At 36.7% G+C, this 25492-nt stretch overlaps 1 protein-coding gene across 3 annotated transcripts in view; it reads left to right on the plus strand.

The window, feature by feature from the left end:
- LOC150102778 (ecdysteroid-phosphate phosphatase-like) overlaps nt 1-25492 on the plus strand; it is a 393004-nt gene that overhangs the window by 17191 nt on the left and 350321 nt on the right. For all 3 annotated transcript variants that reach the window (XM_090398941.1, XM_090398940.1, XM_090398942.1), the window contains exon 2: nt 17131-17181. In XM_090398941.1, the coding sequence (XP_090255067.1) occupies nt 17131-17181 (51 nt within the window). The remainder of the gene's footprint in view (nt 1-17130; nt 17182-25492) is intronic.

The following is a 25492-nucleotide window of genomic DNA, read 5'->3' on the forward strand; positions in this document are numbered from 1 at the left end:
TTGAGGCAGACATTAGTGGATGTAGATGCCATGGTTTTCTGTCGAGTAGATCTGGTGTCTGGTTGACTGATGGTGAATATTATTTATATTCACGTTAATGCCACAGATGTTAGTAAAGTGTGGATGTAAAAGTGATTATTAACAAGGAGATTCAGCATGGTTAGTATGTAGATTGGTTGGGTTATGTATTCTTTATTGGAGTTAGTTTATGAGGGAGAATCCTTTTTTGTTGCCATATTACTATCATTGTTTATAATGTTCATCATTTGTTTAGAGTTAGATGGAAGGATAGAATGGGGATGTACAGTGAGAAAAGATAAACTTTTGATTTTAACTTGAAGATACCAAGAAATTATATACTTGGTTTTAATCCTTTATCCAAGTGCAAGCAAACAAAGTTTGCGCCTGAAGTATCTTCAGGACTAGGGCAACTCGTGGTAAGTGGTATGACTTCACATCACTTGCCTTAGTATCCCATAATACAAAGCACATCTCCTTGTGAACATGTATAATACTATGCATTATGGGATGGGTCACTACCCAGACCTGTTTCGACCTTTATTGAAATCTCATCACGATCATCAGTGGGAGCCAGACCCAGAGGTGAGACACCCAGGATGAAGTAATGCGTAAGTCATATTTTCCTATACGAGTTGCCAAAAGGTGTCGCACCTTATTATTAAAATACTCTGGATTAGAGATAGATAGTTATTGAAAGTTTTTCACTTGTTTGTACTATAAGGTGTGACACCTTTTGGCAACCCTCTGGGTCTGGCTCCCATTTATGAGACCTCAATAAAGGTCGAAACTGGTCTGGGTAGTGACCCTTCTTATAATGCATAGCATTATACATGTCCGCAAGATGTGCTTTGCATTATGGGATACTAAGGCAACTGATGTAAAGTCATACCACGAGTTGTCCCAGTCCTGAAGATACTTAAGGTGCAAACTTTGTTTGCTTACACTTGGATAAAGGATTAAAACCAAGTATATAATTTCTTGGTATCTTCAATTTATAGAATAACCAAGTGAAAAACTTTCAACAAACTATTGACTTAACATCCATACCAGTCTCCTTGCCATAACATTGTCTCAACACTGTCTCCTGCATATCACTACTCAGACTCCTTCTCTAGACACAACCTGAGAGAGTATGGCAGTGGGATTATGTGGCAGTTGATTCACTGGCCTCTGGCACCACTGTTGGTGCTGCAGGCCAGCTAATTAACTGATGTATCCTTAAAATGGAGGGATTTATAGATCTCTAAGTATGTATGGCATTGCCTTAAAGGGTACTCTCATTCCATGGAGAAGGGAAGGGAGAAAAAACTGAAATATCTGCTCTGGATACAAAACATGTGTAAGTCATTTTAGGCCTCCAGTAAGCCAGGTGGTATTTCACCAGGTGATGGGTCATCTACCACTTAGTGGTTTAGTTGGCATTTCCTTCAGCTAGGAAGTATTCCTTTATCGGGAATAATAGCTGGGTTGGCTTGACAGGGAGAGTTTTGTTTTGGCTGAGGTTTAGCCTGTTCACCTGAGTGAACCCACTGTCATTGGTGCTTAATATTCTTGTAAAGTATCCACTTTTCATCACCGGTGTCTACATGACTCAAAAATGGAGATTGAACCTCTTGAGAATAAAGAGCAGTACAGAAGTTGACATGCTCTTCTGTTGTTGTTCATCAGTTCATGAGGAACCTACTTGCCAAGCTTAAACACTATTCCAAGTTCTTACAAATGGCAATGGATGGTCAGTGACGATGAATTAAGATCTTTTGCTGAATCTTCGACAGTTTTGCACTGTCTTCAACAGTTGCATTGGCATTTCTTGCAATTGCTGCTTCCAGCATATCATTATCGAGAGAGAGAGATAGGGCATCCAGAGAGGGAGTCTTTCAAGTCAAAGTTCCCTTGTTGAAATTTTAGAACTGGCACTTTCGCACATTCAAAATATTACCATACACTTCTTGCACATATTTTAGTGTTAGCAGCATTGTTGCCTTTTTCTGAACTCATAAAGCATGATGTGCTATTCAGTGACCTCCATAGTAATAAAGGGTTAATTAAACATTAACTTATGTATGATGTTCTTGCAAGTGGAATTTCTTAGAATGAGGCTGCCTCAGCTTAGTAGTACTTATGAAGATTTAAAAATTCATGTTTGAATAAGCTGAGATACGTTTGAACACGCGTACAGTATAAAAAAACGACATTATTTTTGGGATGACCTGATACTGTGGATAATTCAATTTCTCTCTCTCTCTCCTTTGTAGTCATTAGCAAGATCCCTTCTTCCTTGTCTGTTTTCTTTGAATACACAATTCAATATTCTCTCTACTAAGATCTCACTAATACCAATAAATTTTGGTCCATTTATATTTACCAATGCTAACATCTTTTTTCTGGATGCTGCTAACAATAATGGTGTAGTTGCATTTCGTTATAGTTGGAAGAGACAGTTGTAGAGTAGGTGCCCTCCCTCGATGAGTCTTTGTACTCCCTGGAGGTGTCACATAATAATAATCATCATCATCAAATTCCTGCCATGAACCCTCAAGGGGTGTACAGGATATGATAGTACTACATGAAAAATTTACATCATTACTAACTTCCTATCTACAATTTTCCTCCAAATCAGTCTGTTACTTGTCAAGACTCCAACATTATCAGATCTTATATTTCTATCGTCTAAGGCACTTCGTACCATTTCAATCTACCTATATCTTGGTCTTCCTCTGGGTCATTTTCCTGCCAACCTGGCAGAGAACACTTGTTTTGCTAATCTTTCCTCTCCCATTCTGTTTATGTGACCATACCACCTGAGATTAGCTCTGCTAATGCATTCTGGATGCAGACAATGTCAAGTTCTTTACTAATATCCTCGTTTTTAATATGATGTTGCCATTGATCCGATCTGTTCATGCCTCTGATCTTTCTTAGGACTCTCATATCTGCAGTCTCTAGTCAAGTGTTTTACTTCTGACCCAGCTCTCAGATCCATAAGTTAAAACTGGTTTGAACACTATCTTGTATACAGTGTTCAAAGTTAATTTAGTGTTCCGACTAATTTCTCTCTTATTCCATATGAATTTATTCAATTGACTTCCTACCATACCAGCTTTGTTGATTTTGTTGTCTATTTACATATTTAATTTACCATCTTCACTAAAAATCGTGCCTAAGTAGCTGAAATATTTTACTTGTTCCACAGGTTCTCCGTTCACAACGCAGTTGACATTTTCAACGATTCTGTCCATTTTCATTGTCTTTGTCTTTTTATTGCTGATCTTCATACCATATCTATTACAACAGTCATTCAATTTAGTCAGGGAATCTTGCAGACTTGTAGCGGATATATTTAGAAGTATAACATCTTCCTCATAAAGCAAAGAGCTGACATTAACATCTCCAATTTTGATATCATGTTTAATACCACTTTCCTTCATAATGTGATCCATATAGATCACATATGGGCAATCCCTGGCTCTAATCTATTTCAGCGAAGTTTGTATGATTCATGGTGGGAGAAAACATGGTGTGTTCTACTAACTCGCATTAAGCTGACGTCATATGACTTGCACAAAACACACTGTTTTCTCCAACCAAGGTCTCATTCTCATTTTGACTAGCGGCGTGTGTGAACGCGTTACAACGTGCCAGTTCGTTACTTGCATTGGTGTTGTGCTTTGTTCAGTGTCTGCATTGATGTTATGTTCTGTTCGGTGCCTGCATTGATGTTGTATGTTCTGTTCAGTGCCTGCAGTGTAGAAGACAGTTTTGTTTGACAGTTCTGAATATTGCTTATAAATTTGGGACAATGTCAGGGGTTATTGCAAAAAAAAGAAAAGTAGATGCAGAGAATCGTCAATTTCAAGACAACTGGATGGAGGATTATTATTTTGTTCTGAATAAAGGTTTGCCTGTATGTTTGCTGTGCAACGAATCCGTATCCGTCAACAAAGAATACAACTTGAAGAGACGTTTTACTTCGAGACATATGGATCACCCAAAAATTGATGGACAACTACGAAAAGATGAAATACAGAAGTTGAAGAACTTGGACACCCAGCAGCAAATGTTCAACAAGCAAAGAACACAGCACCACAGCATTGTCAAAGCCAGCTTTGTGATAAGCGAAAAAATCGCTAATCCTTCTGGTCATTTGGTAAAGGAGAATTTATCAAAGAATGTCTGCTGGATTGCAAGTATAATATGTCTTGAAAAGAAAAACGAATTCAAGAATATTCGTTTGTCGAGACGTACTGTTGTCCGACGGATAGAAATTATGGCTGATGATATCAAAAAAAGTTTAAAAGAGAAGATTGCTAGATTGGAAGCATTTTCAATTGCTTTGGATGACAGCACCGATGCCTCCAATACAGCAGAACTAGCAATATTTATTTGAGGAGTTGATGCGGATTTCAACATTTCAGAAGAATTATTGGTGCTTTGGCCGTTAAAAGGAACAACTACCGGTGAAGATATATTTGAAATAGTCAACACAGTCTTCGAGAGATTTTGGCTTAAATGGAGTTCACTAACTGGCATATGCACTGATGGAGCCTCTGCAATGGTTGGTGCACAGAAGAGATTTATTGGAATAGGTCATGATAGAGCAATAGAACTACAGATCCATCCCGAAAATTTAACAAATTTTTACTGCATTATCCACCAACAAAATCTGTGTGCAAAATCGATTAAATTCACAAATATTATGGAAGTTGTAGTAGCCAGTATTAACTTTATTAAGTCACGTGCACTAAATCGCCACCAATTTAAGGAGTATTTGGCAGACTTATTTTCGGATTATTGTCTTATTATAGTGAAGTGAGGTGGTCGAGTAAAGGTAAAATGTTAAAACGATTTTATGATCTGAGACAAGACATTGCAGATTTTATGGACATAAAAAAAGGAAACACAATTAACCAAGTAAAAGATGATGAGTGGGTGTGTGATTTAGCATTCCTTGTAGATAAATATTCCTTATAATTATAAGGAATATAAAATATTCCTTATAATTGTTATGGAGATGAACTAAAGGCACTAATAGAGCAGTTTGATACAAGGTTTGCCGACTTCAAAAACAAAGACTCCACATTCGCTATATTTGCTCGTCTGATGGATCTGATGTAAATAATGTGCCAGAAAACTTACAGATGGAACTTATTGAACTTCAGGTGGATTTAGTGCTAAAATCACAATTTAACAACATCGCTTTGACGGATTTTTATAAATTTTATTTGATGGAAAAAAAATATACAAATTTACGCACCTTTTCAAGAAAAATCATTTGTCTTTTCGGCAGCACATATATGTGTGAACAGTTTTTTTCGAGGATAAAATACAATAAATCAAAAAGTTGGACAAGAATAACAGACGAAAACCTCAAATTCTATGTGATTATCCTTTCGTAATATTAACGTCAATATTGATAGTCTCGTAGTTGAAGTACAATGCCAATCTTCACATTAAATTGTTATGGCGTTCATTATATTATAAAATTTATGTAGAGCTTTATACCAAAGCATATTATAAATAAATGAAATGTCAAGCGGCAACTTGTTTTAACTCATTTAATATTAATTTATTTTATTTAATAATTTGGTCAGGCCCTTGACTTGGAGACAGAATGATAATTTGGCCCCCGAACTAGGAAAGGTTGCTCATGCCTGATATAGATAATGAATAACAGAGGGGATAATGTACATCCTTGTCTCACACCAGATTTAACATTAAACCATCTTCCTGTACTTCCTTCAATTCTAACTGCTGACTTACAACTGAAATAAAGACTAAATATTGCTTGATATAATGCTGCATTGACACCTCATAACTGTAGTGTATTGAATAGCTTTTCTCTTGGCACCTTTTTGTATGCCTTTTCCAGATCAACAAAACCTAAATACAAATCTTTGTTATATTCCCATGATTTCTCAACTATTTGTCGTAAAGTGAAGATCTGATCCTGACAGCCTCTATTTGGCCTGAATGCAGCTTGTTCTTCACCAAACTTTTCTTCCACAATTATTCTTCTCAATCGTTTCTTAAGTATACTTGCATAAATCTTATCAGGAACACTCAGTAGGAAAATATCTCTGTAATTTTCACATTCAGTTTTATTTCTCTTTTTATATATGGGTACTATGAGAACTCTACTCCAATCATCAGGAATTCGTCCCTCTGTCCAGGCCATCTGAACTATGCAGTGCAGCCACTGTAAGACTTTTATACCACCATACTTCAGCATTTCTGGTCGAATATCATCTACTCCTGCCTTTCCACATTTCAAGCCTTTGATGGCTTTTTTTTTTTTTTTTTTTGTATGGATATGTATTCCTGACTGTATGCTGTTGAGTGTTTTTTACTACTGTGCTATATCTGCTTGTTTCATTTAGCAATTTTTCGAAGTAATTACTCCATACTTCAAGGATATCTTTTTCTCCCATTTTCATGTCACCTTTATTATCTCTAATTCCTTTTATAGCACTCTTTTCTCCATTTCTAAGCTTCTTCAACAAACTCCAGAATATTTTGCCACCTTCTCGATATTTATTTTCTATGTTCTTGCCAAAGTCTTCCCATAATAATAATAAACATTCATGATAACCATTCATCATATTCAAAAGTATATAGTATTCAAGTAACCCTTAAAATCTATCACTTCAGATAAGTAGCTGAGTGGATTCCAAAAGCAATTTACCTTCTCCATTGCAGCAGTTATCATTTTTTCTGTTTCACTACTAGGCTCCCCATTCTTTGTTTCCCTTTCCATAGTTCCTCTCTTTCTCTCTCTCATTACAATTACACTTTCATTCCCATAATTTGATAAGTGCATCAGCTCTCATTCAGCTACTCTAACACATAGCTTCTGTGACTGTTTATATTCACTCTTTCACTGAACGATTTCTTCAATTACCTAACACAAACGCCATCCCGTAAGTAGGAATCTTTCTGACCATCAAAATCATAAATTCATATTAACATATTGCATTCCATTCCTCCTGCATACTCTTCACCTTGCATCATTTGCAGTTCTCCTCATTTCATTCCCATAATATTATGGAAATACTCATAATCTTTGCTCTTTTTTGCATCATTGATATCTTTTACCATACTTATCTCCTTTCAAGTTACTCCTCCTGACCAATACAGCCATACATTTTTATTCTGCTTGCTAGCTTTAGTCATAATCATAAATCTTTGCACCCAGACAACACTTTTTGTTGCTCGTTATTTGTCTAGTATATCCCTAATGTACATGGAATTGCTATACATCACCATGTCTTTTCTCACCTGTTTTTACTTGCATTGTCTCCTTTCTTACATATCTTGCTATTTGCAAATCACTTTTCCAGTCTCTCGATGGCCCTGTCTAGCATTGTGAAGCTCTTATCAGGATCCTTGATTTCTAACATAATTTTTTTTTTCTACTATCACTTTTCACACACTATTATGCATTTTTGTCATTCTGTTTTTATACAAAAATAGAATGAGATTGCTTCTCCAAGTCATCTCACTGAACCTTTGTTTGGAATTTCACTTGTATTCAACATTTCACTTTCATCTATCTGTCTAATCAAAATATACATCTGACAGATAATCACATCATTTTATTTCTTCCACAAATTGTGACTCACATTTGCAAATAAATACATTTTGCATATGCTACACTGTATGAAATTATTCATATAAGTAGTTATCTGCTTCAGTTATCATATTTACTACTACTCTGGCTAACCTCATACAGTTAATGATAGCATTTTTCTTCTTCCACTTGTACTTTAATAATCCTTTCTTCACACCTGATATGTATATGATAAGCTCATGTCAGTTGCTTATTCATTCATTTTCTACATGTTCACAAGTTATAAACTGGGGAAAATGTAATTTTTAGCAAGCAACCTTTACATCTGCATAACCCTTTATACCCACTTCTGAATTTCTAGTGTTTTATCAATCAGAAATCCTGGTAACCAAATCTGTGCTGATTTGGATATAGTCTCATCTTATGCAAATTAACTATTTATTGTCTCTGCTTGGTGTCATCTATTCCTTCAGAGGAGAGGTTAGCACAATAGAGGTTTAATGCCAAGATGGCAGGAAAGAATCTACCAGTAGGTAGATTGCAATTAGAAGTGCCTTAGAAGAACAAAATATGAGATCTGGCAATGTTAAAATACTGACAAATAAGATTAATTTGGAGGAAAATTATTGAATTACAGTTCGTACATGACTTTATTGCTGTCATACTATTCTGTACTTCCCTTGAAAGAAATATTAGAGATTTGATATGGTGATGATTTAACATAGAAATAATTCCACATGATATACCATAAAAGAAAAAAAAAAAAATACTGTCATCATTACTATTAGATTGAATCCTGTGACTCACTGTCATGTTTATGAACACACAAGATTATTTACCTGAAAGCCCACCTCTTTGTTTGGAAGAGCTGCATTCATTATTATCCAGTTACACACACATTGCTTTACCTGATTAAACATATGGCTAAGCATAAATTAAAGATGCCAAGAAATTATATTCTTGATTTCATCCTTTATCCAAGTGTAAGCAAACAGAGTTTGCACATGAAATTACAAGAATGACATCAATTGCCTTAGTATCCCACAATGAAACACACACATCCTTTACCAGACGTGTATAATACTATGCATTATGGTAAAGTGCCACTATCTAAACCGGTTTCTACTTTGACGTCTCATCAGTGGGAGCTAGACCCAAATATATGTTCGTTGCATTGTGAGATATCAAGACAATTGATGTGCAGTCATCAGTCTTTATATACAAGTTGCCTAATTGAGAAGTTACTTAATGTGTAAACTTTGTTTGATTACACTTGGATAAAGGATGAAACCAAGAGTGCAAACAAGTGAAAAAAATTTTAACATCTATCTCTAATCCATAGTGTTATGGAAATATGACTTTTGCATTATTTCAACCTTGTTTTCACTTTTGAGTCTGGCTACCACCAGTGAGAAATCAATAAAGGATGAAACTGATCTGGGTAGTGGCCTTTTCCCACAATGCCTAGCATTATACATATATGTGAAGGATATGTACATTGTATTGTGGGATACTAAGACAACTGATGTGAAGTCATCAGCTTTGATATACAAGTAGCTCAGTCTTGAAGTTACTTCACACTACATGGATAAAGGATATTGAAATTGATAAAATTGAGTATCGTGCAGTTATAAAATTCTTTGTAAAAGAAGGTTTAATGCCAAAAGAAATTCATTTGAAGTTTGTGAGCACTCTTCATGTTTGACAATTAAAAAAATGTGCTGCCAAGTTTAAACGTGGCCTTATCAGCCTTGAAGATGATCCACGTGAAGGACATCCCAAAAGTGTACCGACACCAGAAATCGTTGATCAAGTGCATGATATGGTATTGGATGACTGTTGAGTCAAAGTGCGTGAAATTGCTGAGACCATAGGCATCTCAAAAGAACATGCAGGATATATTTTGCATGAAGAATTGCAAATGAAAAAGCTTTGCGCTAGATGGGTGCTGCGCAGATCAAAAATGCACTCACATGAAAATCTCTGAACAGTGCTTGGAGTGTTTTTAACAAGAATAAAACTTATTTTGTGCATCAATTTATTACTATGGATGAGACTTGGATTCACCATTACACACCAGAATCCAAACAGCAGTCAAAACAGTGGACAGAAGTCAGTTGTTGAAGAAAAAGTCAGTTCCATCAGCAGGAAAGGTCATGGTATCCGTGTTTTAGGATGCTAAAGGCATTTTGTTTATTAATTATCTTGAAAAAGGTAAAACAATAACTGGGGAATATTATTCCGATCTTTTAACCAGACTAGATGAAAAAATTTGCGAGAAAAGACTGGGTTTTGAGAAGGAAAAAAATATCTTTCATCAGGATAATGCACTTGCCTACACAAAGGTGTTTTGGCAATGGGAAAATTAAGGGATCTGCACTATGAATTATTGGAATATATACCCTGTTCACCAGATTTGGCTCCTTCTGACTTCTATCTCTTCCCAATAACTAAATAAACATATTAGTCTTAAGGGAGATTATGTTGAAAAATAAAAATAATTTTGAAATTATAAATTTGTTTTTCCATTGTTGGGTAGAGAACTTTTCAGACCACCCTCATACCTGAAGTCTCTTTCAGCTTTTGTGTAGATTAAAACTGTCATGGTTTTCCTGTAGCAATTTTATTTGTTTACATTTTTCATTCATCCAGATTTCTTTTGCTTCTTTGATCTTGTGTTTAATAATTTTCTGAATCTCTTTGTTTTGTTGGACTATGATTTTTATATGAGAGAAAAAATTTCATCAGTTATCCAATCTTTATTTTTTACTGCTCTATCAGGACACAAAGTATTAGCACATTTCTCTATAAAGACAGATTTTAATTTGTCCAATGATTCATCAACCCTCATGATGCCATCATTCTTGATAAGTGCTATCTCTTGATTCAGATCTTGACTCAATTTGTTTCTTATCTCGGTTTTTAAATTTCCTAGATCAAATCTTTTTTTGTTGATGTTCCTTAAGTATAGCTTTCAGTCTAAGTTTTATCACCAGTAGATTATGATCAGAAGCAATATCTGCACTATGATAGGTTTTTTTTTTTTTTACACTTTATGGGACTTCAAAATCATTGATTAATTAGCAAGTAATCAATTTGGTTTCTGACAATATTTGTATTATTATCATCCTGTAGTCGCCATGTATATAGCCTTCATGGTGGTAGCTTAAACTACATTTGTGATTATTAGTTCTTCTTCATGGTAGAATTGAATAAGATGGTCTCCTCTGTCATTTCTTGTTCCCAGTCCATGTTTGCCAACTATATCTCCACTTCTGCCTTTCACAACTTTAGCAGTTAAATAACCCATGATGATGTTAATATCATGTTTCTTTGTATTTTTCATTAGTTCCTTTAATTAAACGATACCGAATTCTTCAAACTCGGTATTGTTCTTGTCAGCAGTAGGGGCATAGTTTTAATAATATCATCCTATCTTAGTAGGGGATGGAAAGTCATCAGTGGCTTATTGGCATCTTTGTTTAATATTATTTCAACTCTGTTGGAACTATTTTTCTACTTGGTTAGACTATAAATTATATATTTAGTTTAATTCTTTATCCAAGTGTACTTCTGCATTGCTTCAACCTTGGTATCACCTCTGGGTCTGGCTCCCACTGAAGAAACCTAGGTAAAGGTTGAAACCAGTCTGGGTGGTGATCCTTCCCATAATGCATAGCATTATACATCTCCGCAAGGATATGTGCTTTGCATTATGGCAAGTGATGTGAAGTTTGTCCACCTTTGCCAGTCCTGAAGATTCTTCAGGGGCAAACTTAGTTTGCTGACACTTGGATAAAGGATTACGCTAAATATATAATTTATTATTCCAACTTTTAATGATTGTTTTCACTACTTCCAGAGTGGTACATTATCATGCCATCAACATGAGTTTTGCTTGATCCTGGCCACCTAACTTCACTCATTCCTAAAATCCCAATTCTAAGTCTTTTCATTTCCTGGATAGCTTTACTTAGCCTACCTGCTTCATACAGGGTTCTGACATTCCAGGGTCCTAGTTTTAGTGGACACATTATTTTGAGCCCAGAGATTCTTTGCATCCTCTCCCATTTAAGGGATGCCAGGAACTTGGGGTAATTTGTGTAGATTTGATTGCCATGGTGGTTAGTCTATAGAGAATAGAATAGCAGTGGTTTCTCCATTTGCTTTCTACTCCGCAGTATTACAGACGTGCATAATAAACTGTATTGCCATCTGCAATTTTATAATCACAAGCTTTACCATCATCATGAGATTTCAACCTTGTGTCAGTACTGACAAAACTGCTTCCCTTTGTCAGAGGATTGAATCCTTTAATTTTCCTTGTACTAACAGCTGGATCCAGCTGAGCCCAGGTTGTTTATAGAGGTCTTCTCCTCTGAAGATTCTTCTGCACATTTCACTGTTGGGATATGAATCCTCTTCCGCATTGTAAGTCGCAGTTGAAATTGATGGAAGTATAGGAAGATGCATATCAGCTCTCTATTACATACAGACGATGTTGTTCTTCTAAATAAATCCAGTAGAAGCCTGCAAATCCCTGATTGAATAATACCTATAAATAAAAATTAAGGTACTGAATGGTATCAATGGCATCACTATATTAAAAACAAGGATATTAGGGAGGAACGTGACATTGTTAGCATTCAGGAATATTTGAGCAGAGCTAATCTCAGGTGATATAGCAATTTAAATAGAATGGGATCAGCAAGACAGGTATTTTTTTTTTTTTTTTTCCAAGATGGCAGGAAAAAGACCCAGAGAAAGACCAAAATCTAGATAAATTGATTCATTAAGAAATGGGAGACTGAAATATAAGATCTGACAATACTAGTGGATAATGGAATAATTTGAAAGAAAACTGTCAGCAGGAAGTTGGTAATGATGTAAAGTTTCATTTTATTCTATCATGATATCCTGTATACCCAAAGAGGCTATATATCAGAAATTGGATGATGGTGGAAAAGGTGTATGTATAGGATGTCAATAGAAAAGCTTTTCAAAATTCTAGAATTATATGGCATAAATGAGACGTTATATTGAAAACTACATAGGATGTATTTGAATTATAAGTTAGTATTAGAAATGAAAGAGATAAAGAATATGGTTTAATATAAAATCAGGCATGAGACAAGGGCATACATGATCTTTGCTGTTATTCCTAATTTCTGTGGATCACAATACGAAGGTAAGTTACATTGTCTAATATTATAATTGAGGATGTTTATCTTGGCTCTTTATTTTATTCAGGTGATGTTATAAATAACATCACCTACTTTTAAATAAATGCAGTACAAGTTTGCAGAATTTCACAACTAAATCGAGTAACTGCTATACAAAATTTAGTAGGAAAATCTCCAATAATTATAAATTATTGGTGATTTTATATGACACTGAAAATAGGCAGGAACACTGAAAACCTTAGCTTCATGCTGAATGGGAATTGATGGAACAGGCAAAATGTTTTGACAATTTAGGCACAATATTTAGTGAAAGATGTCAAACTGAATATGGAAATAGATAACAGAATAAGCAGAGCGCGTATGGTAGGAAGATAAATTTGTATGGTTAACATTAAAGCAGTTGTATGTATGATAAAGTTCAAAACAGTTTTAACTTTCGATTCTGAGGGCTTGGTTAGCTATAAGTTTGATCAAAAACTGGAGATCCAGGATATAAGAGTTCTGAGCAGAATCAAGGCAGGATCTTATTAAAAATGAAAATATTAGGAAGGAACTTGGTATTGTCATCATTCAAGAATGTGTGAGCAAAAGTAATCTCAGGTGGTATGGTCACTCAAATAGAATGAGACAAATTAGCAGAAGAGATACTTGATGCCAAGATGTCAGAAGAAAAAACCCAGAGTAAGACTAAGATCTAATTGGATTGATGCATTTAAAGTGTCTTAGAACAGTGCTTCCCAAACTGGGGTAAAATTGATTTATCTCTAAACACAGCACATAATGCAACATGGTGCATTATATGCAGGCCCCCTTGGGGGCCATAAGTTTTGTTGAGAGGGCTGTGAAATAATGAAAACAAATTTAAAATGTTTTAAGACTAAGTCATCCTTTTTTTTTTTTTAATCTTAAAGAAATGTATTTAATTTTTATTATTTCTTTTCTGTTATTTTTTATATTTTAATGGAAAAAATTAAACAGTGGTGTTGGTTCACAAATTTTGCTTCCTGCATATTTCTGCTCTTAATGAATATTAGTAAATATATGCTTATTCATATAAGTTTCATTTCAAAGGTATTGATAAGAAGCACAAAAAAAGCTTACAAATGCAAAATCTTGAATATAAATTGTATTGAATGTAAATACAATAAATATTATAATAATATATATCTGTATTACGATTTTTTTTCGATGCAGGCGTGAAATATTTAAAAAGGGCTTTACATCCATAAGTTTAGGAAGCACTGTCTTTGAAGACCAAATATAAGATCACAGTATTGGAGTATTAATAATTACCAGACTAACTGGAGGAAAATTGTGAATAGGGAGTTAGTATTAATTTAAACTTTTCATGTAGTGCTGTCATAGTATCTTGTACACCCCTTGCTGGTACATTTCAGGAATTTGATGTTTGCTATGAAAAATATGAAAACATCAGCCATTAATTGTGTCAATTTTAGTTATGTCCTTTAGCTGGTAACATTGGAATCTTTATCTAAAAAGTTAGTGAAAAGTGTTACCTCTCCACATAGACGGTTCATTATGTGCTGTGTCTAGAGATAAATCAATTTTACCCTAGCAGTACAGGTAAATCAATTTTACCTGTATCGATAAGTGAATACAGGTATCTCTCGATTAACATGGTTAATTAATCCCTCGATTACCGCGTATATCAAAATCGCATTAATCAAATCTAATAATCAGTGGTAAAAAGTACAATTCGTCCTTGATCGATTACTGTACTAATAGTTCGTTTTATATGATACTCTTTTAGAAAAGATGAAAAAGGAATGCAAACTAAATGTTTAATAAATACTTGTACCTACATTAGTTACTGCAATTTTTTTTAATCAAAAGAAATTATAAAGAATCGTTTGAACAGTTTTAGTTTTTTTCTTATCGGCATAGATTCTATGATAACAAGCAAAATGACTCTCGAGATCTCGGCAAACAAGCATTCTTTGATTAACATCTGGATCCATATCCATTACTTGCTGCTTAAGTGATTCTAAACTGCAAAATATTCCATCCAGTTCTTTGACTGTTATTTCTTTTGGAACCTCATCTTCACATCCCATTTGTTCGTTGTGTTCATATGTGGATTGTTCATTTTCAAGCACATCGTTGTCACTGAAATCTTTTGAATTCGAATGCAATAATTCTTTAACATCTTCTGCATCAACACCATCAAAACAGAGTTCTTCACCAATTGCAGCGATTTCTTTGACCAAGTTGTTCACAGGATTTTGAAAACAACGTAAGTCATCAGCGCACTCTTGCAGAGGGATTTTCCAAACAGCTTTCATGCAACTAGAAGACACTTGCTCCCACGAGTCGCAAATGTTCTCAATTGCGTGTCTAATGTTAAATTTTTTTCAAAATTCGTGGAGCATAATCGCATTTTCTCTCGTTGTTTCTACTGCCTTTGGGAATGTCTTTTTAAGAAAATAGGCTTTGAAAGTTGCAATGACTCCCATGTCCATAGGTTGTAACGATGTTGTATTTGGTGGGGAAAATAAAACTTTCACATTCTCACACAGATCATTAAGAGAATTTGGATGACCACGAAGCTAGCAGCCTTGTGGTGTGAGCATGATTTTGCGTGGTCAATTTAAAGGCGCGTTAATCAAAACTCTTGCCTCGTATGTCAAGGGATTGACACAATTAATTTTGCCGCAATAATCAAATTCGCATTAAGTAAAACCGCTTTAAGCAAGGGATACCTGTACTTGTATATTTGTCAGCCATAGTTGTATTGTTATAATCATCTAAGAGATTTCATTACAGAGCTTGTTAGTATCTATAGCAAAATAAAGTTGACTTGGTTGCTAGTACTGCTTTTTTGCTCTTAGTGTTTTTTAACTCTAGGTGAAATTACATAGTGAAGATAGTGTGATAGTGAACAAAGGTTGTAGTTCATTATCACACAGGATCCATTGTATTAAAATTAACCAAGTCAAATGAGATTGTGTTGCGTTTATACTAATGAAGGCAAAATCAGATTATGAGAAGAAATTAGCTGAGCAGGTAAAAAAAAAAATCCCAAAGAGTTTTTTTTATTATTATTATGTGGCAAGTAGGTGGAAGAATAATTTTAATGAATGCAGATGGTAGAGGGGTAACAGAGGCAGATGAAATTGTTGAGCTACTTGAGTGACCACTTCACAAGGGTATATCATCCAAGTGAAAATGTTGTATGGCAGAGGTGACAAGGACTGATGTAAAAACAGAGGTTGATGAATTGGAGGTACTTAGGATATTTCAGAATCTGAATGCAAATATAGTTGAGATTGGATGGGATATTGGCTCGTGTTTCATGAGAATGTGCAGGGGAACTGGTAATGCCTCTAACTAGGCAGTCCCAAGAGAGTGGAAAGAGGATAAAATTCTCCTGAATAAAGGAGGATCTAAATCTGTGATAGCAAATTATCGACCGATCAGTATTTCAGGAGTGGCGGGAAAAAGTACTGGAAAAGTTAGTCAAAATGAGAATTCAGGAAAGAGTGGATAAGAACATGATACTCTGAGGGTCAGCATGACTTTGTGAAGGATCAGTCGTTTTTTAGTAACTACTAACTTTTTATTTATAATAGTGAAAACTGAGTTGGATATACAGCAGTGACATACCTTCACAGCCCTCACAAGCTGTTATGTCTTAATGCAGCATGGTCGACCTGTTCTTTGGCAGTCAAATAAGTCTTCTGTATCATTATAATGGTTAATAGTTTGATACATAAACATCATCCCGATCACTGATCCCGAGTGTTTTTCCTGTGTTGAAAATAACAGGTGGCTTGCATTCCAACCTTGTGAAGTGCTGTTACAGCTAAACAGTTCTCATAATCTCTCTACTGCATGTTAATCCTTAAAGCTAGACAACTCTCTCTCTCTCTCTACTGTGCATAGCACCACTAATGGAGCTGAGCTTGTGCAATTCTGTGTGCAGCCTGGGGATACGTGGAAGTTATAACAGTATTTATGGCTTGACTGTAAAATGATCCATTGTTCTATAGAATAAATAAATCTTCCCTAGAATAACTGAATTGTATACTTTACAGTAATACATATGCACATTCCAATAGTTTTAAGATAGGTACTACATGGCTTCATGCTTAGTATTTTATTGTAATGCAAATGTTTTTCTGTTCTTTTTTATTCAGATTTCCATTATTGTTCTTCAACTCACACTGATAATAATTTTTAAGATATGGAAAATGAAGTATTTGTGATAATATTTATTTTAGTATGCCATATGTATTTTGTTTATATGTGGAAGTTTCACTGGTGTCTGTATACATTGTGTGTGTGTAGTTAATGTATTTTATTATATATATATATAATATATTTTATTAACTGATCTAGAGAAAAGGCTCTGGCAGCAACAGGAAATCAAGTGCAGTTGGCAACAGATTGGTAAGTTAGAAGTGCTTCTCAACTTTTTAATTATTATTATAATATGTGTATCTCCATGTAGTCAAAAGACTCATCATAGTAGAACCACACTAACCATTATTCACAATAACTGTCATACCTCTCCTTGAACTTTATTTACCATTGGGTCAGTTCTGGTAACCCATTCCACTCATTCATCCAAGCAAAGAACCTAGTCATAACACCTTACGAACCACATTTACGTAACTTCCAGAGGTGACCACTTATTCTCCCATCACCTCTTGTGCATTGAAAAATTTCTTTTGTATTGTCAGTCTTATAGAATCTCTTTAGTAACTTATACGTTCCTGTCCTCTCCCCTCTCATCTGCTTGTCAAAACTTTGCAACCCAATTATTTTTTTTTAATGCGAAACTCTCCCATGATATAAAGATTAGGTCAATCTACATTAGTATTAGTACAGGTAAAGTAAGGGTTACATAATCTAGGACTCTTCCTCTAGAAATCTTGCTCTATTTTAAACCACTTCAGACCGCCAATTAGCACAGTTGTGGCGATCTTGCGTTTGGCAACAAAATTTGTCTAACCTATGCCACAGACCTGTCACAAGTTTGCTCACTCTTTTCTGACTCCTCTCTACCATGTCTGATCTTCAAGAAACCTAGTTGGTGAAATCTATGCACAATAGTTCAGATGTGACCAAATTATAGCTTTATAAAGAGCAATAATAATCTCTCTATCTTTGTTTGTCAGTGTGTTCTTCAATATCCAAGTAATCCTTGGAGCTATTTTGCTAACGTTTACAATATGTCCTCTAAACTTCAAACCTCTATCCACGTTCATACCAAGAACTCTAGCCACATCAATTTTATGTTACTTTGTATCATACTAATGGTACTGAGTATGTAATCTTTTTACTCTGAAGTGCATTACCTTCTATTTTGCAACATTAAATTGATAACTATTGTCCTTTGCCCAACCTGCTAATATAAATCATCTTGCCAGATATCTACACTACCTTTATCAACTATTGCCTCCCCAGTTGTGCATCGTCAACAATCAACTGAATATCCTTCCCCCTTAATCTGCTGTCATATCATTAACCCTACTACAGATAGCCGGAGCATTCCACTAGTCACCCTCATTAACTTGAATTTCACTCCACCATACACCACACTTTGATGCCTGTCTGTCAGCCACTTAGCTATCCATGCCATCATCTCCATATCATTCCCATTTGTTCTAACTTATGTAACTTTTGGAACATTTTCCATGTGGTTTTCTGTCAGATGCCTTTGCAAAGTCCAGTATCATGGTGTAGCTATTTATTTCCTTCATCCATTTCTGATGTTACCTTTATGAAATATGAATAAATTACTAAGGCAAGACCTACCTTTTACAAAGCTGTGATGCCTCCTTTAGAGTACCATATTTCTATCCACTCATTCCTGAATTTTCCCTTCAATAAACTTTTCTAATTCTTCAATCACCACCCCACAGATACTAATTGATACTAATACTATTCTGGCAAGTTCCAAGGGAGTGGAAAGAGGGTAAGATTAAAATCCGGCCCTCTTTCCACTTCCTTGGAACTTGCCAGAGTTGACTTAGATTAAACACCTTTGTCAGAGGCACTGCCAGTTCACTTACACATCTTCATAACATATGAACTGACATAACGTGCAGGCCCACTGCTGTATTTACATTGATATTTTTCAATATACTGAGTACCTCCAGTTCATCCACCTGAATTGTGCAAATTGCATAGTCACCACCTGGATGATGTACCTTTGCAAAGTGATCACTTAGTAACTGAACTACAGGGATTATCGCGGTTATTGTTGCCACGAAAAATACCACAATAATCGAATCTGCGATAATTGGGATAAATAATGCGTGTAAAATGGGTGATCAATGCTATGGATTTTTCAAATCTATTAATTAAATTTTATATATCAAGTAAAAAAATGTGTTAAACGTGTTAAGTAAAAAATGAAGGTTCATTAAGAAAAACAAGATTATTCTTTAATCTTTATTTATATATAAGAAGTACATACAGTACATACCATTATTCTTTCTTGTATAAAAATTGGTGTAGAGTTGTCTGGTGGAATTTTTTCTTTCTTTTTTCTTCGTATAAAACTTGTTAGCAACGGATGGAATTTTAAATTTCCCAAAGAACTTTCAGTGATCGCTCGAGATTAGGATCACCGTTCAAGATTTTTTCTTGAACGGCGATCTTGATTGTCCATTTCTTTTGAGAGTAAATTCCTTCGGTGCCAAGTCAATTTGTTCGTCATTAGCATCGTAAACACGTTCTCTTCTTCTTCTTCTTCTTCTTCTGCAGCTTCTCCCACTTAAGTGGGGTCACTGTTTCTTATGAGTCTCCTCCACACCTTCCTGTCTTGGGCTGTCACCACATCCAAGTTCTTCATCTTCAAGTCCTCTTCTACCAGCTCCCTCCATCTCTTCTTTGGCCGCCCACGCTTCCGCCTTCCTTGCACATCCATCTGCATGACCCTTCTTCCCACATATTCATCCTCCCTCCTCATCACATGACCAAACCATCTCAACCTTGCCTCCTGTATTTTCGCTCCTAAGTTCGTAACTTTCACTGTTCCCCTGACATAGTCATTTCTCAGATGATCCTTTCTGGTCACACCGCACATCCACCTAAGCATTCTCATCTCTGCTACTTCCATCCTGCTAATGTTATTTTTCCTCAGGGCCACAGTTTCTATAGCATATGTCATAGCTGGCCTCACTACTGTCCTATAAATTTTGCCTTTCAGATTGATCGGCACCCTCTTATCACATAACACTCCAGCCATCTCCCTCCAGTTCCTCCAACCTGCTTGTATCCTGCATCCCACTTCCTTCTCACCTCCTCCATCTTCTTCCACTGTCGAACCTAAGTATCTAAAGTCTCTCACCTTCCTGATGACATTTCCTTCCAGCTCCAGGTCTGTCTCCTGGCCACCGCCCACTGCGCAACACATATACTCTGTCTTACTTCTGCTCAGTCTCATACCTCTCTCTTCCAGTACTTTTCTCCATCTTTCCAGTTTAGTTTCCGCTTCTTCTCTTGAATCTACACACAGCAAGATGTCATCTGCATACAACATTGTCCAAGGTGCATCTTCTCTCACCTCCTCTGTTACCACCTCCATCACAATATTAAACAGAAACGGACTTAATGCTGACCCTTGATGCAAGCCAACTGTTACTTGAAAACTTTCTGTCTGTCCCAAACAGGTCCGAACACTTGTCTTCACATTTCTGTACATTTCCTGCACCAACCTGACATATTTCTCCGGCACCTTCTTCTCCCTCAGACACCTCCAGACTTCTTGCCTTGGCACTCTATCGTATGCTTTCTCCAGATCAATAAATACCAGATGTAGCTCCCTTTGTTTCTCTCGATATTTTTCCATCATCTGTCGTAACCCAAAGATAGCATCTGTTGTTGATCTACCAGGCATGAAGCCAAATTGTTCCTTTGCAATCTCCATCTCCTCCCTCAATCTACCATCAAGAACCCTTTCTAGGATCTTCATTGTGTGGGACATCAACTTTATTCCTCTGTAATTTTTACAGTCTTGTGCATCCCCTTTACCCTTGTAGATGGGAACAAGAGTACTCTCCCTCCATTCCTCGGGTATATTTTCCTGTTGGCAAACTTTCATGAACAGGTCCCACAGCAGGTCAATTCCCTCTTCCCCCAGTGCCTTCCATGCCTCCACTGGAATTCTGTCGGGGCCCACCGCTTTTCCATTCCTCATCCTCTTCATGGCCTCCGTCACTTCCATTCTACTGATGTTCTGCACCATCCCCTCAGAAGGCTGCCCATCTCCTCTGTGAGTCCTTGCATTTTCCTCATTCAGAAGTCCCTCAAAGTATATTTTCCATCTGTTTCTTATGTCCACATCCCTCCATAATACTCTTCCTTCAGCATCTTTGATCTGCCTCACATGTAAGATGTCCTTAGCTGCTTTATTTCTACATTTCGCTAGTTGGTAAATTTTTCTCTGTCCTTCCTTTGTTTCTAATTGATCATACAGATCTTGATATGCCATGGTCTTCGCCTGTGCCACAACTCTCTTGGCTTCTTGCTTTCTGTTTTTGTACACCTCTCTGTCCTCTTCCACTCTTGACTCATCCCACTTCTGCTTTGCCTTCCTCTTAGCTGTCACTGCCACTTGTACATCATTATTCCACCACCAACCCTCTTTCTGCTCTCTAATCTTTCCAGATGTCTCACCAAGCACCTCGATTGCACAGCTCAGGATTACTTTTGAATTATGTTTCCACCAATCTTGTACACTTTCCAGTCCATCCGAAATCCTCTCTAACACTCTCTCCCTAAAACGATTCCTCACACTCTCTTCTTTTAAGCGAAACCACTTAATTGTCTTCATCCCATGGCAACCAGAAGTTCTTATCTTCGATCTTAATTTAAAGTCTGCGCACAGCAGTCGGTGTTGTTGTGCTACTTGATCTGTTGGAATTACCTTACAATTTGTCACAACCTTAAGATGTTTTCTTCTAGTCAAAATGTAGTCAATTTGTGAGCTGTTGTTACCACTTCTAAATGTTATCAAATGTTCTTCCCTCTTGAAGAAAAACGAGTTCACAATTGCCAGATCAAACGCTACTGCAAAGTCCACAACCCTCTCTCCTTCCTGGTTCATCATTCCCACTCCGTGGCCACCATGCACCCTTTCACAGTCTCTATTCTGTCTTCCTATGTGCCCGTTCAAGTCTCCTCCGACAATCACCATCTCATTTTCTTCCAATTCCCTCATTTCTTCATCTAACACGTTCCAGAACTCATCTTTTTCCTCTGCTGTACAACCAACTTGCGGGGCATATACACATAATACGACCACCCGCTCTTCTCCAAGACCCAATTTCATTCGCATGATCCTGTCGTTCCTTCTACCCACGTCCAGTACTTCACCCTTCATTCTGCCACACACCACAATTCCTACACCATTTCTTCCCTCGTTATTCGCTCCAGAGTAGAACAATTTATATCCATCTCCCAGTTCCTTTGCCTTTCCCCCTTTCCACCTTGTCTCCTGCACACATAAAATGTCCAACTTCCTCTTCCTCATCATGTCTGCCACCTCTCTTCCCCTTCCAGTCATGCTTCCAACATTCAGTGTTCCCACTCGCAACATCCTCTCCACCTGCTGGGCTCGCTTCTTTAACTGCACCCGCCCTTGATGCGGTAGCCCTCGTCCACTTCTCACAGCTGTAGGGCGATGTGGCTGCGCGTCGCTTAAGGGGTACGCCCTAGCCCTTATATCATTTTCTCTTCGACTCATAATCATAGTTTGAGTTGGCACTGAAGTTTTACGACCGGATGCCCTTCCTGACGTCAACCCTCGCATTTATCCGGGCTTGGGACCGGCACCTATTGAGGCTAGCTTGCCTCCTTTGGTGGCTGCATAAGACGAAATGACTTAGCAAGATAGGAAAGACTCACCCCTAGCCCTCGAATACTCTAATAGCATCAGGGGGAAGGAGCAAGGAGAGGAGAAAGAAGAAAAGAAAGAAGAGGAGGGACCAGTCTACAGAATAATATAACAGATATATATTACATGAAGTAAGGCATGGTCCAGCATCAGGTACCTCGGGTTTGCCATGCCCGTACTCACTAAAGTGAGCCCTTGAGGAAACACGTTCTCTCTCGAGGTTAATTAGGTCTTCATCATCCAGCTCCTTATCATGTGACTGAAACAGGTCCTGAACATCACCTTTTTCATTTTCTTTTAGTCCTAGATCAAAGCCAAGCTCAGTTACGTCATTGATAACACGGGTTACTTCATTTTCAAATCCTTTAAAATCATTTGCACAATGAGGAATAATCTTTTGCCACACTGCTCTCAGGTTGCTAGATGTTACTTCACTCCATGCTTCCTTGACTTTCTCCATGCAGTTTTTGATATTGAATGCCTTCCAGAATTCTGTCAAAGTCATACCTTCATCTTCTGTAGTCTTTTCTATTGCTTGTGAAAAAGTTCTTCGTAGGTAATATGCCTTAAAGGATGCGATTACACCTTGATCCATTGGCTGGATGATGGAAGTGGTATTAGGTGGTAAATAACTTTTACATTTTCGCACAAATCATTCAGTGCTGTTGGATGACTAGGTGCATTATCTAATATCAACAAGATTTTAATATTAATAACTTGTTATTAAAATTGATTTTAATAAGATTTGGGACACGGGGTGCTTAAGGGTCAAAGCTGTATAACTGAGAGGAGACCTCCACATAGCCTTTAAAGGAATGCGGAGAACCGACCAGGGATTCTGACCTAATGTCCAATCCTCACCTTCTCGTGGTGCACCCTGTTGGGTATCTACTTTGATACTGAACGAACGAGGATGGGCTGGCAATTTGGGATTTAGCCGACCAAATTGTATTCTTATTGGTTAAACCAAAATAAAAAATGATGGTACAACATGACAAAATTTCATGCCGGCTGGGGCGTCGCCCGGTTAAATAAGGCACCCGTTGTTTTCGCCAGGGAATCAGGGCGAACAGCGAAAAGTCAGTTACTGGAACAAATCTGAAAACAAACCCCAACTCAACATCACCAGAGTTAAAGATCGGTACTATCAATGTAAGAAGCCTGAATGGCAAAGAAATGGAGCTAGCTGAGGAATTAGATAAGTACCAGATCGACATAATAGGGGTGACTGAAACAAAAAAGACCAAAACTGGTGAGATCTTTCTGAGCAATAAATACAAAATGTTATATTCAGGCAATGACAATCAAGGAAAAGAAGGAGTAGCCATAGTATTCAACACAAAATACGAGGCTAATCTTCTTGAATGGCAGTCAGTCTCAAGTAGAGTAATGTGGGCAAATATGAGAATGGGGAACTGGACAATGAGACTTATTTGTGCCTATGGTCCCACAGAAGGTTCTACTAAGGTAGAAGTGGAGGAATTTTTTGACGCTTTAGAAAAAGCAACTGACACAATGAAAAAGGAAAAATTGGTCCTTGTTGGGGATCTAAATAGCAGAGTAGGAAATGATTGTGAGACATACAAAAATATTTTGGGAAAATTTGGAGAAAAGAGCAAAGCTAATAATAATGGCAAATATCTGTTGGATTTCTGCTCAGGACATGGAATGGTTATTACTAACACCATTTTCCAACATAAAAATGTGCACAAATTCACATGGAGAGAAGAGGCTAAGAATAAGAAAAGTCTCATTGACTATGTTATTGTTGATAGTGATGTTTTCTCCCTGGTGCAGGATACCATAGTGTACAGAGGATTTGAAATTGGAAGTGATCACTATTTAGTCTTGAGCAGGATAAAATTAAATTTCATATTGAAAAGAATAACATGTAAGAAAGTTTTTAAAGCGAATAAAAGTTGAGCAGCTCTCAGATGTGAACTGTAGACTAAAATACAGAAAGATTATTGAAAAGAAAATGAAAGAGTTTGAGAACAGGAATGAAACCTTGGATATTCAGTGGCTAACTCTGAAGAAAACATTGATTGATTCTGCCAGAGAGGCATGTGGTGAGGTTGTGTGCATGGATAAAAAATTCAGAACTCCCTGGTGGACACAGGAAGTTAAAGAGGCAGTGAAGGAAAAGAAGAAAGCATATCAAAAGTTCCTGGCAAATAAGTCAGCTTTTACTCTTACAGAATACAGAGACAAATGTAAGAAAGCTAAACAGTGTGTAAAACTAGCTAAACAAAAGTCATGGGAGGACTTTGGCAAGAATATAGAAAATAAATATCAAGAAGGTGGCAAAATATTCTGGAGGTTATTGAAGAAGCTTAGAAATAGAGGAAAGAGTGCTGTAAAAGGAGTTAGAGATGATAAAGGTGACATGAAAACGGAAGAAAAAGATATCCTTGAAGTATGGAGAAATTACTTTGAAAAACTGCTAAATGAAACAAGCAGTGATGACAGCATAGTGATAAAAAAACACTGACCAGGCATGCAGGCAGAAATACATATCCATACTTGAAGTAGAAAAAGCCATTAAAGGCTTGAAATGTGGAAAGGCAGCAGGATTAGATGATATTCAACTAGAAATGCTGAAGTATGGTGGTATAAAAGTCTTACAGTGGCTGCACTGCATAATTCAGAAAGCCTGGACAGAGGGACGAATTCCCGATGATTGGAGTAGAGCTCTCATAATACCCATATATAAAAAGGGAAATAAAACTGAATGTGAGAATTACAGAGGTATTTCCCTACTGAGTGTTCCTGGCAAGATCTATGCAAGTATACTTGAGAAACGGTTGAGAAGAATTGTGGAAGAAAAGCTTGGTGAAGAACAAGCTGGATTCA

Source organism: Typopeltis vanoorti, chromosome 10 (assembly GCF_054136105.1).
Source record: "Typopeltis vanoorti isolate ZY-2024b chromosome 10, IOZ_Tvanoo_1.0, whole genome shotgun sequence".
Lineage (NCBI taxonomy): Eukaryota > Metazoa > Arthropoda > Arachnida > Uropygi > Thelyphonidae > Typopeltis > Typopeltis vanoorti.